The 11812-nt window shown below is 43.1% G+C and overlaps 1 protein-coding gene across 2 annotated transcripts in view; it reads right to left on the bottom strand.

Moving 5' to 3' along the window:
- Nucleotides 1-11812, bottom strand: part of LOC104870439 (phospholipase A and acyltransferase 3) — a 22242-nt gene extending 10430 nt beyond the window's left edge. Inside the window, exons 1-2 of one of the 2 annotated variants that reach the window (XM_010636125.1) lie at nucleotides 11744-11812; nucleotides 11492-11569 (exon numbers count right to left, since the gene is read on the bottom strand). In XM_010636125.1, the coding sequence (XP_010634427.1) occupies nucleotides 11492-11506 (15 nt within the window). In that variant the 5' untranslated portion in view covers nucleotides 11507-11569; nucleotides 11744-11812. Of the gene's footprint in view, nucleotides 1-11491; nucleotides 11570-11711 lie in introns of both variants that reach the window. The other variant, XM_010636124.2, reaches the window with a different exon arrangement.

Below are 11812 nucleotides of genomic sequence, written 5' to 3'. Positions count from 1 at the left end.
TTTTTTTTTTTTTTTTTTTTTTTTTTTTTTTTTTTTTTTTGGACCAGGGATCAAACTTTAGACCTTGCGTTTGTGGAACCACTGAGCTAAATCTACAGCCCGAGAGGGTGCCTAATTCTTATTCGGTACCTATTTCAGGGCCAGGGATGGTGGTGTGCGCCTATAATGCCACCCACTGTGGGACACTGAGGCAAGAGAACTGAAAGTTCAAGTCCAGCCTCGGCAACGTAGCAAGACCCCGTCTGGAAAAAATAAAATAAAAGGGGTGGGGATGTAGTTCAGTGTGAAGGTCCTGGGTTCAATCCACAGCAAGTGCAGGGGTGGGGGCTGATTTCAAAACAATGGTTACAATTAATGAATTTCATTCCCATTTGTTTCCCAGAACAGAAAAGGGGCATTAAGTGTTTGGTCAAAATTAGGGGACCTTCTGGCATTCCCAAAGGGAAATCTAACTAAGGAGATTTTTCCAAATACACAAGGACAAAATGAGAAGGCAGAGACTCAGCCCTGAGAGAGGCTGCAGACTGGAAAAGTGAACATTAGTAATATGCTGTCAAGGGGGACAGAGCGGGAAGTACAGAGACCCAGGAGTTCACTGTATTCTAGACAAGGACTGATGATGAAAGGAGACTCACACGCCAGCATAAAAAAAGAAAAAGGAAAAATCTTATTACAATGACAAGAGCAGTTTAAAATATTATAATAGTTCAGGCGGAAAAACTACTGAGTTCTCTATGGAGGAACAGTGGAAAAATCTAGACCCAAAAAGCTATATAGTGTACGGTTCCATTTATATATCATTATGGAAAAGGTATAAATATAGGGCAGGAAATGGGCAGCAGTTATCAGGGGCCTGGGAGGAGAGGGAGTGACAAGAAAACAGCACGGAGGGGTGGGGCACTTAAACTTGCTGTGCTGCTCCACACTTGATGGTGCTGATGCTTTTGCAGTCGTGTTTATCAAAACAAAGACGCAGACATTAAATAGGGTAAACTGATATTAATTTTTAAAGAAATTTTTTACTTAACCAAAGAAAAATTTTTTTTATTTTAAATGAGTATCTAGGGCTAGGGGTGTGGCTCAGTCGTAGGGCACGTGCATACCATATACAAGGTCTTGGGCTCAATCCCCAGCACAGCAAAAAATTAAAAATAAGTGGGGCCGGGGATTTAGCTCAGTGGTGCTGCTGCCTGCCTTGCAAGTGCAAGGTCCTGAGTTCAATCCCCTGTACCGAAAAAAAAAAAAAAAAAGTGGATATCTACAATTTGAAAGAAAAAAGTTGTGATTTTTTTATATCAGGCAACCTTTCCCTTGTAAGTACAAAAGACAGCTATTCTCAAATATGCACACAAATCTATTACAAAAACACTCCAGGAAACCTATTTTTATAAAGGAGAAGACTCACCACCAATGGAGCCCTATACACTAGCTAGAAGCAAGGATATTTGTATGGCAACACAGATGGTCTTCTTTGTGGGGGTTGAGTGTCCTAGAGGTTCACATATACAATAGTAAGCTCTACCAGTGAGCTACACCCACAGCTCCCAGATAGTCTTTGGTTTCTTTGCTTTTTTTTTTTTTTTTTAATCAGAGATCAAACTCAGGACCTTGTACTTGTGAGGCAGGTACAGTGCCACTGAGCTAAATCCCCAGCCTTCCTAGTCTTTAAAATAGTGTTGAGTGGGAAAGTGAGGGTGAGCTCTAACACAATAACATTTGTATAAATTAAAGATACAGGACATCATCCTCCACTATACACCTTGTAAGAATCACACCTGAAAAAAATAATTTCTAAGAAACAATAATGATAAGAAAAGGAACATGCACACGTGTTGAACATATTAGGACAGCAGCCAATGGAAGATGGAAGGAAGAAATGATTCAAAGAAACAAAAACATACATATATGCAGGATAGGAGTCTAGCTAAACCAGTGAAGATCAACAAAGATCAAACTGGAAAAGATCCACTACCACTAAGCTCCAATCACTAAGCTCCACCTAGAAAATTAATGACTTTAATGATACACATATGCCAACTCAGCTGAATCAAAAAGAACGCAGAAAACTCATGCACTCAACTGAAAGACTTGAAAACTACAGTTCCTGCACCAGATTTGGACCTCTGTCTATTTCTGAATGGCCTTCCTGCAAGCTCGGAATGGTTTTAGTACTTTTTTAAACAGCTGAGGGCAAAAAGCCAAAAAGAAGAATATTTTATAACAAAAAAAAAATACTGTATATGAAATTCAAATTTCAGTGTCTAAGAAGTTTTATTGCAACACAGTCAGGTTCACACATTTACACTGTGTATGGATGCTTCCCACAACAGCCAGGTTGAAGAGTTGTAACCGTAGAGCCTGCAAAACCCAGAATGTCTACGATCCGGCCATTTGCAAAACAAGTGCGCCAAACCCAGTTATAAAAGGACCCACAGTCATCCTGGGAACGCAGCTGTGTGGTATTATTGTCAGGTGGTTTCTGTGCAAGGTCCAGATGAGCAGAGCACCCCTCCCAGACCCAGCAACAGGGTTGCCTCCTCCAGGGCAGGGCCAGGGGACACCAAGCCACCCAGTGAAACTCTCCTACACAGCACATGGATGACAATGGCAAAGAGAGACTCTGTGCCCATGGGACTTCAGAACAAAAAGCCTTTATCTCCTCCACAAAAGCAGAGTTACAAAAAGCTGGAGAGCAGCCATTTTCCTTAGTAAGCAAGTTGAGGAGCAATTTCTGCCCTTCAAATTCATATAGGAAAACAACCCAAACAACCTCAATTAGAAGCAGTTAAATTTTACAGCCCTGCATACATACGGCCATTGGAGAGAGCAAGGTATTTACATGAGCGGACATGGAAGTAGCTGAAAAAAGCAAGTTGAAAGACATTATTATTCAATATTTATACATATCCATCCTATTTATTTCACTCAAGGGTATTGTCTCAATGTGCCCATTTAGCCATAAATGTCTCTAATTTATCATTCTTTTCTTTTTTTGTATCGGGGATTGAACTTGGGTCCTTGTGCTTGCAAGGCAGGCGGTGGAACCACTGAGCTAAATCCCTGGCCATAATTTCTCATTCTTTATGGTTGAGTAGTATTCCATTGTATTTTTTTTAAAGCCACACATTTTCTTTATCCAGTCTCCAGTTGATGGGCAATTGGGCTGTTTCCAAGTTTTAGCTATTACAAGCTGTGCCGCTATGAACATGGGTGCATATATATCACTGTGGTGTTATTCTTTTAATTCTTTTGGGAAGATACCCAGTAGGGAAATAGCTGGGTCAAATGGGACCGCTAATCCTAGTTGTTTAAGGAATCTCCACACTGATTTCCACAGTGGTTGCACCAATCTACACTCCCACCAACAGTGGAGAGGGCTCCTTTTCCCCCACACCCCCACCAGCATTTGTTGTATTGGTTGATTTCATGATAGCAGCCATTCTTTCTGGGGTGAGGTGGAATTTCAGCATTGTTTTCACTTGCATCTCTCAAACAACCAGAGATGGTGAACATTTTTTTGTATGTTTATTTGCTGTTTCTACTTTTTTGTCTGAGAAATGTCTGTTCACTTCAGATGCCCATTTTTGGATTGGGTCTTTATATTTGGGAGGGCTGATTTTTTTTAAGTTCTTTATATATTCTAGATAGTACACCTTTGTCTGAGGAACAGATGGTAAAAATATTTTCCCACATTGTGGGTTGTCTCTTCACGCTGTTGGTGGTTCTTGCTGTGCAGAAGCTTTTTAACGAGATCCCACTTTTTGATTCTTTGCACTAGTTCACATGTAAACACCAAATAATTTCTCTGGTGTGAAAAACTGAAAGTGTAAATAAGGATCAAAAGGCATAATAGACGTTGTGAAATAGGAAGAAAAGGTCCAAAGGGAGGGGGAAGTGCAAGGGGCCAGGGAAAGAAAAGAAGGGAATGGAATTAATGTAAGAAAATGAAAAAATGTAAACAAAGTCTTTGTAAATAGGGAGGGGTGGAGGGGTTAAAGGGAGGGGAGGGGAATGCGGAAAAAAGAAGAACCAAGATAGATTATATAAAGGTACAAATTTCCAATGATGAATGCCATTATATTGTATACCTAAAATGTACCGATAAATTTTTTTAAAAAGAAAGACATTATTATTCTATCTTGCTTAAAAACATTTTTATACATTTATAATTAAAATGTACTATTCACTATATGATCTAAGGAAATATACCAAACTTATATTGCATAAAAAGTAGTTGAGATTCAGGAAGTTTTATATTTTATGTTATATGATTTGATTATTTGAATTTTTAAGTATAAATTACTTTTTTTTTTTTTTTTTTTTTTTTTTTGGTACCGGGGATCGAACTTGGGTCTTTGTGCTTGCAAGGCAGGCCACCAAACCGCTGAGCTAAATCCCCAGCCCAAGTATGAATTACTTTAATAAAAACATTTTTAAAGATTTTTAAATGAGAAAAAAACTTCATATTGATTAATTCCAGTGTTTTAGTTAGAAAATGTAGATATTATCTGTTATCAAAACCTCATGAAACTATCTCCCAATTAGGGCTAGTAGTTTTCTTTTTAACTATTTTCTAGGATTTTTTAAAGTTTAAATAAGCATGTATTCATTTTAGAATAAAAAAAAAGAAAACCTAACCTTGATTTGAAAAAAGAAAAAACGTGTTCACTTGTAGGCAATTTATCCAATCACTTCATACCAAAAAAAGTTGTACAAAGCAAAAAAAGATTTGTAAGGGTTCTGGTTCAATGGTAGAGGACTTGCCTAGCATTTAATTAGTAAGTGCCGCACAAATTTAAAAAGAAGAAAGATACAGACCAACATACTAATGGACTTTCCCCCCCGCTGAAGCTTAGGATGGTTCTTGTAATTTTGCTTCCTTCTATTTTCCTATATTTTCCAAATTTTCTCCTACATTTTCAAGTTCATAGCATGCTTTCTAACATGTTATTATAAAATACCTTCAAACATCTAATTTGAATTTTCAAACATTCAAATTTGAAAGAAGTTTTTAAATTAATATCTGTAGACCCAGTGCTTTACCACAGGTACACCCATCTATTCATTCTGTTGTATTCTACCTTTAAACCCTACTGTTGGTGTTGTCCATTTAAGTAATTTAAGAGCTCAAGCACTGCCTCTAGGATAGGGACAACAGGCAGAGGACAGGAGTGACACGCTCTCACTGTGTGCTCCAGATCTCACTGCATTCTGACCAACCCCAAGGCCTCAGCCCTCATCACCAGCTGTGCTTTCCCAACACAGACCACAGGACTGGGGGTTGCTGACCTGCACAGTCACCCTGTATTCTTAACAAATCTCCTCCTTGCAGCCCTGATATGCAGCCCTGCTAAGTGAATGGCCAATGACACCTGTTATGAGTCCCTTGCCCCGGGGATGCCCACCTCTCTGGAGGGTCAAGGAACGCGTTCATTTGCTCCTTCACCCATACTCACTGAGCTATAAGCCAGGAAGCGTCCTAGACACCAGGACTGTATCTAAGAACAAATCATAGATCCCTGCTGTTGTGCCTTGCATTTAAAAAATAATAATAATAATAAATAAAAATGAGAGCCAGGGATTTAGCTCAGTGGTTCCGCTGTCTGCCTCACAAGCACAAGGTTCCAAGTTCAATCCCCCGTACAAAAAAAAAAAAAAAGAAAATAGAGCTTTTGCAAATGGGAAGGAGAACAAGAATTGGAGGGAGCAGGAAGGGATGAGAGGGGAAGGGGACAAAAAAAAGAACTAAGATGCATGATGTACGTATACAAACTCCGCACAATAAATATAATCACTATGTACTGCAAACGTGTACTAATAAAAAAATTGAATTAAAAAAAGAAAACAAGTAAATCATCTAGAATATTATAAAGGATACCAAATTAACAGAAAGTCAGGCATGTTGGGGCTCAGGTGCAGATGCGGAGGAGCGGGTGCAATGTTAAACAGGACATAAGGGGTCTCAGGAGGCCTCACTGTAGGAGTGTGAACCTGTGTGTCCAAGAGAGCCCAGCACAGGAAACAGGCCCAGCAAAGGCCCAGCAAAGGCCACAGGTGGGCTGTGTCTAAGAACAACAAGAAGGCCAAGGGGTGGGGTGGGGTGGCAGGGATTTAGCTCAGGGGTTCCACCACTTGCCACCTCGGTAGTGCAAGGTCCCAAGTTCATCCATGGTACCAAAAAAAAAAAAAAAAGAAGAAGGCTGGTGGGTGAGACCCCCGTGCAGCACCTGCCAGCCACTGCTAGGCTTTTGACCTAGACTCTGAAGGGGCCACTATTAAGTGTAGAACACAAGAGACACATGACCCAACATAGGTTTTTAAAGGGTTCCGCTGGGTGCTCACTTAGGGAGCATGAAGGAAGTAGGAGACCTGTTAAGAGACCAGGGCAGGAGATGCTGATGGTTTAGACACACTGGGACCAGGCAGCAATGAGAAGTGCCAGGTGCCAGATCCAGTGTGAAGGTTTAGCCACAGGTTTTGCCAATGGAATGAGGAGGGATGCGAAGGAAAAAGCCATCAGATGATCCCAAGCTTTCTGGCCACAGCAACAAAGAGGTTGGCATGAGGCTGGCTGCAGAGGAGCAGGCTGAGGACTGCAGGCTCAGGCCCAGGCAGGCTGGGCCACAACGTCTGCTAGGCTGCCAGCAGAGACGTGAGGGGAGCAGCTGCATACCCCCACCTGGCTCAGGAGCATGGTCTTGGATGAGGATTGTCAGTGACCTTTATGAGTACAGGTTCTACTGGGAGTTAGAGGCAAAAGCCTCACTCAAATGGGTTTAAGAAAAATTGGAGGAGAAGAACTAAAGATAGCGAAAAGACTCAGAACCCAAAATTTTTATTTAAGGCTTGAAAGATGAAGGCAAACTAGCTGTGGAATGACAGAATTTGAACCCAGATCTCAGGACGTCTAAGTCCTGCACGGCACTGCAATCAGTGAAGAAGTGGTCTTTAAAGGGGTCTGTGAGACAGGTGAGCAGGGGCACCAAGGAGAAAAGCAAAGCACTAGGCCGAGCCGGAATCGCAAGGTGCTCCTGAAGTGTGACCAGAGCAAAATCGCAGGGGTGGATCCCAGGCCCACTATTTTTTTAAAGTTCCCAGATGATTCTGCTGTGCAGCCCGGAGTGAGACCCACAAGGGAAACAGACTGAAAAGTTAGGCTGCCATGGGTGGGCACGCTTCATTTCACAGGTGGGGAAACAGGCTGGGGGAGATGAGGCCACCTGATCCGCAGAGTTACAGTGTTACAGTGTCAATCCTACAGGTTCCCCCAAGCATGCGAGGAGGAGACAGCCCCCCTCCCTATGGCAGATTTCAGCCCCCGTCAGTTCTAGTCCCTGCAGAGTGACTGCCACTCAAGCCCTACAGTTTAGATTCAGTCCATGCCCCTCGCCCTGGGCACTGGACAAGACTGGAAAGTGAAGGAGAGCATTTTCAAGGACGCTTTTCAACTCAAAAGTTGAAACAGAACAGAAACTGTTTTTCTTTCACTCGAGGCTATTTCAGGCCGCATTCTTGGTTTTTTCATTTGTTTGTTTTGTACCAGGGATGAAAGAGGCAGGGGTCAGGTCACATTCTGATCCACTTACATCCCATCTGTCTCATCAGGGCTTGGGGGACTTGATTTTTTTTATGAAACATTTCAGGAGTACAAAAATAGGAAATTTTCTGTAGGAAAATGAGTATGACTGCTCTATTTTTCAATCAAGATGGATTTACTTTTCACAGACAGCACAGTGGTTATATTCAGGGCTTTGATTTCAAATCCAGGCTTAGCTGCTGCCCTGTTGCAAGTTTACCCAGTTTCCTCAGTCGTAACATGGGGCTGATTATCCTAAGGACCAAATAAGTCAACAGCTACAAAACACAGTACACAGGAATCGTTTAGGAAATCATTTCTGCTGCTATCATGCCTGGCATTCTTTTTTTTTTTTTTGTACTGGAGATCGAACTCAAGACCTTGCACTTGCAAGGCAGGCATGGTGCCACTGAGATAAATTACTGCCCCCCAATTCTTTTTTATCTGGTCAGGTCGCAGATGGATCCTAGAGACTCTGGGAGATTGTGAAACTCAGACTGAAGCTGTTTTCCTCCTAGTTCTCAGAAACCACATCCTCTCTCACTTTTGAAACTCTGGGGGAAATGTGAGAATACTGGGATGCATCAAAGTCAAATCTGGATTGCTGACCAGGGACTTCCAAGCAGGGAGTCAGGAGTTTCCACGGCAAAGTTTTAGCAAAAGAAGCAACCCATGAAGAGTTGGGTGTCAATCTCTTTGAGGCTGTGTACCAAGAAGCAGAGCCCAGGCCACCCTCAAGGACCTCAGCTGAATCTCCTGTGTTCTGTTGCTGTGTAACTTTCAGAAATCACTTAACATCTCTCTGAGCTTTCTGGATGAACAGAATTGCAGTACTTGCTCAGCAGGTTTTGTATAAGGATTGATGGATATAATGAGGATGAATGCTATAAAACACCTGAATAGACAGTATGGTTTTAACAACAACAACAACAACAAAAACACATGCCACAGGCTAGGTGGGTATAAGAGACACAAAAATGCTGGACTGCCCCGACTTCCCAAGCTCGGGCCTAAAGCAAAGGTGGAAGTGAAATAAATAAAAGTGGCCTGACATGTTACCCTTTCCCCTCCTACCCTGAGCCTAATTCTTCTTGCCAGCTGGGAAGGGAGTGGCAGCTCCAGGAGGCACTAGGAACAGCCTCAGGAGCCCAAAAGTCACAGGCATCTTGGGAAAAGGAAGCAAAGCTCATTGGGGTTTTCACATGTCCCCTGGAGTCCCATTGTACAGACCAGAAAACCAAGCCCAGAAATGGGAATTAACTTGCCCCAGGTCTCAGAGTCCCCAGAAGCAAGGTGAGGATTCCACTGCAGGTCTACCTGAACCCAAAATCTAATGATAGGGTGGGCAGTGTTCAGGTATTCAGGTATATGGGAAAGTGAAACAGAGTGAAGTGTGTCTGTTTCAGAACTAAATCTGCACGCATGGAAACTGTGGCAGGGTGGTCCATTCAACACATGGACAACAGAACAGTTTCTCAAATGTGCCCTTGCTAGACATGGTTCAGTGAAAAGCCCATGGCTTTGAGGCCTGGAGATCCACACTGATGTCCTGCCTGTACCTCTGTAGGACTAGGGAAGTTACTTAACCTCCCCAAGCACTGTCTTCACATGTGCAAAGTGAATAATACTACTATTTTCCCTATAGAATAGTGTGAATTTAATTAAATTTATGTAAGACATCTGGCACAATTTGTGGCCCATATTAGGTATAATACAAATGTTAATTTTCCTTCCTCGTTAAAAAAAAAAAAGGCCAATTCTTCATGAGTAATTAATGCACACAAAGGCACTTAGAGCAAGTACACACAGAGTGAGTCTTACCTCTGCATCCGGGCACTCCAGAGCTGTTCCCCTGGTAAACTCTACTCATCCCTCAAGACGGGGAGTATAGGGCTGGGGAATTAGCTCAGCGGTTCTGCCACCTGCCTCACAAGTGCAAGGACCCGAGTTCAATTCCCAGTACAAAAAAAAAGATGGGAGTATAGCTCAATGGTAGAGAGCGTGAATCCCTGGGTCCAATCCCCAACCCCACACACACACACAAAAAAAAAGTCTCAACGTTCACATTTCTACTCCTCAATGCTTCCCTGACTCCCCAGGACAACTTGTTGCTGCCTCCACTGCCATAGCCCTTTTTATGGAACAACTATAATTGCTGGGCTGGGCATAAAGGAAGAACAACCAGTTATGTCCAGCCAGACAGAGAGGGGTCACCGTTGGAAAAAAATTTAATCTATATACACATATAGGCCTCCAATTAGCACATTTTTATTTCTTATTCTTTTAAAACCTTTGTCCTCTGCATGGAAGTTAAATGGAATAACACAGCTACATAGTCAACCCTGGAGCCACATAGACTCAGCCACATCATCTATCTGTTTGAACTAATAACGATTCAAGCTCACTTTATACACATTTTATGATAGCAATCCCTGTGGTCCTATACTTCCTTTAAACAGAAAACAAAACAGTCTGGTCTCCTGGTGCCAGAGAAATTAAAGAGTGACCAAGAACTAGACTCTTGGTCTAGAACGTTGGATGAAATAAATGTCAAATTTCACAATCATTCAGCCATTTTCCCTGATTTTCACAGATGAAGAAAAAGTTGGGGAATTTTGTCAAGTAAAATAAAAATGTATGATGAGTTTTCTGGCTTAAGAGTTTTACCAAAAATGCTTTAAATGTGAAGATATTTAAAAGCCACTAGAAGCCAGATGTGGTGGTGCACACATATAATCCCAGATGGCTAACAGGCTGAGACAAGAAGGATTGCTTGAGCCCAGAAATTCAAGTTCAGCCTGGACAATATAACAAAACCCCGTCTCAAAAAATGTTTTAATAGGGCCGGGGATTTACAAACAGAATTTGTAGCATTATAATTATTCATTACTGTGAATAACCTACCTTAAGTATATTTTTTCCTCTTTTCAAATATCCATTAACCAGTTAAACCACTACTTTTTCCTGTTTTTGTTATACCATGTTTAATTAATTTCTCATTACTTCTTTATAGGCATGATTATATACATATGAAGTTCAGTAGAAGAAAATGTTCGCTTTATGGATTTCTTTTCTGGACATTCTATATTACTATTCACTTCTAGACTACTACTGAAAACAATGTCAGAGAGATGAAAGGGCTTTAAAAAGTGAACACTCCATGAAGCCGGGAATGGTGGAGCACGCCTGTAATCCTAGCACTGGGGAGGCTGAGGGAGGAGGATCCCCGTGAGTTCGAGACCAGCCTGGGCTACACAGTGAGTTCCAGGGTAGTCTCAACTACACAGTAAGACCCTGTCCCCCAAAAAAAAGTGAACACTCCACCTGTCAACTATGCCAAGTATGCCCCAGTGCCAAGGTGCCATGCAAGCCCTTTGCCTGGGCCGGACCCTCAGAACCTGTCCCAGGATGTTTGTTCTGAGCACTTCCTAAGTTTTAAGTGATAAAATCTTCACTCTGAGGAAGAGTGAATTTTAACTTGATCAAAGTCTCATGTGGGGTGCTCAATGGGAATTCAACCCCAGGTGAGTCTCAGACACTCTGCTAAGGTCCTACCCGGATAAAGGAGGATCTGCCAAGCCTCACAGGTTAGGAAAAGGAAAAACCAGAGCTGAGAATGTGGTGCAGAGCTGGGGATGTGGGGCAGGGCTGGCCTGGGCCCCGCAGTCGGTCAGGTGTGGATGTTTGCCCACACCCGGGCTCCGTTTCGTGCCTCGATTTCCTCGGGCAGCAGAGCCTCCAGACCTGCCCGACAAGGGACAGCGCGGAGACACCTGACCCTCCTCGGACACCTGATGCCCAGGAGCCTACCTACGGAAGGGTGGTGCCCACGTCGGCAAGTTCCTCCCTGCAAATAAGTCGGTCTCCGAGACACATCACCCGGAAAACACGATCCCGTCCTCGCCCCACACTTACAATAAACGCGCGCATCTCCTCTCGCGGCGTGGGCTCTCCTGGTCAGGATCGCCTTCGCTCTATCGGCGGCGTAAATGCCTGAGACAGACGGAGCCGAAGTTCATTAGGTCACGGATAGAACAGCGTCCCCAGGACTTTGATCCCTTCTGGAACAACCCCCTGACTGCACCCAAGGTTCTTGCCCGCCCCCTCCCGGGCCTTCCCTTAGCCCTGAACAGACCGATTCCCCGCAGCGGAGCAAAGATGGCTCACCAGAAACACAGCTGCGCGTTTGGGGCGGGTCTCTGCGGGAGGCAACTGCCCCGGACTCACCCCGCCTGA

Source organism: Fukomys damarensis, unplaced genomic scaffold, assembly GCF_012274545.1.
Source record: "Fukomys damarensis isolate Sample0158 unplaced genomic scaffold, DMR_v1.0_HiC HiC_scaffold_27, whole genome shotgun sequence".
NCBI lineage: Eukaryota > Metazoa > Chordata > Mammalia > Rodentia > Bathyergidae > Fukomys > Fukomys damarensis.
Note: the sequence above shows the minus strand (reverse complement) of the source record. Positions and strands in the feature narration are given on the sequence as shown.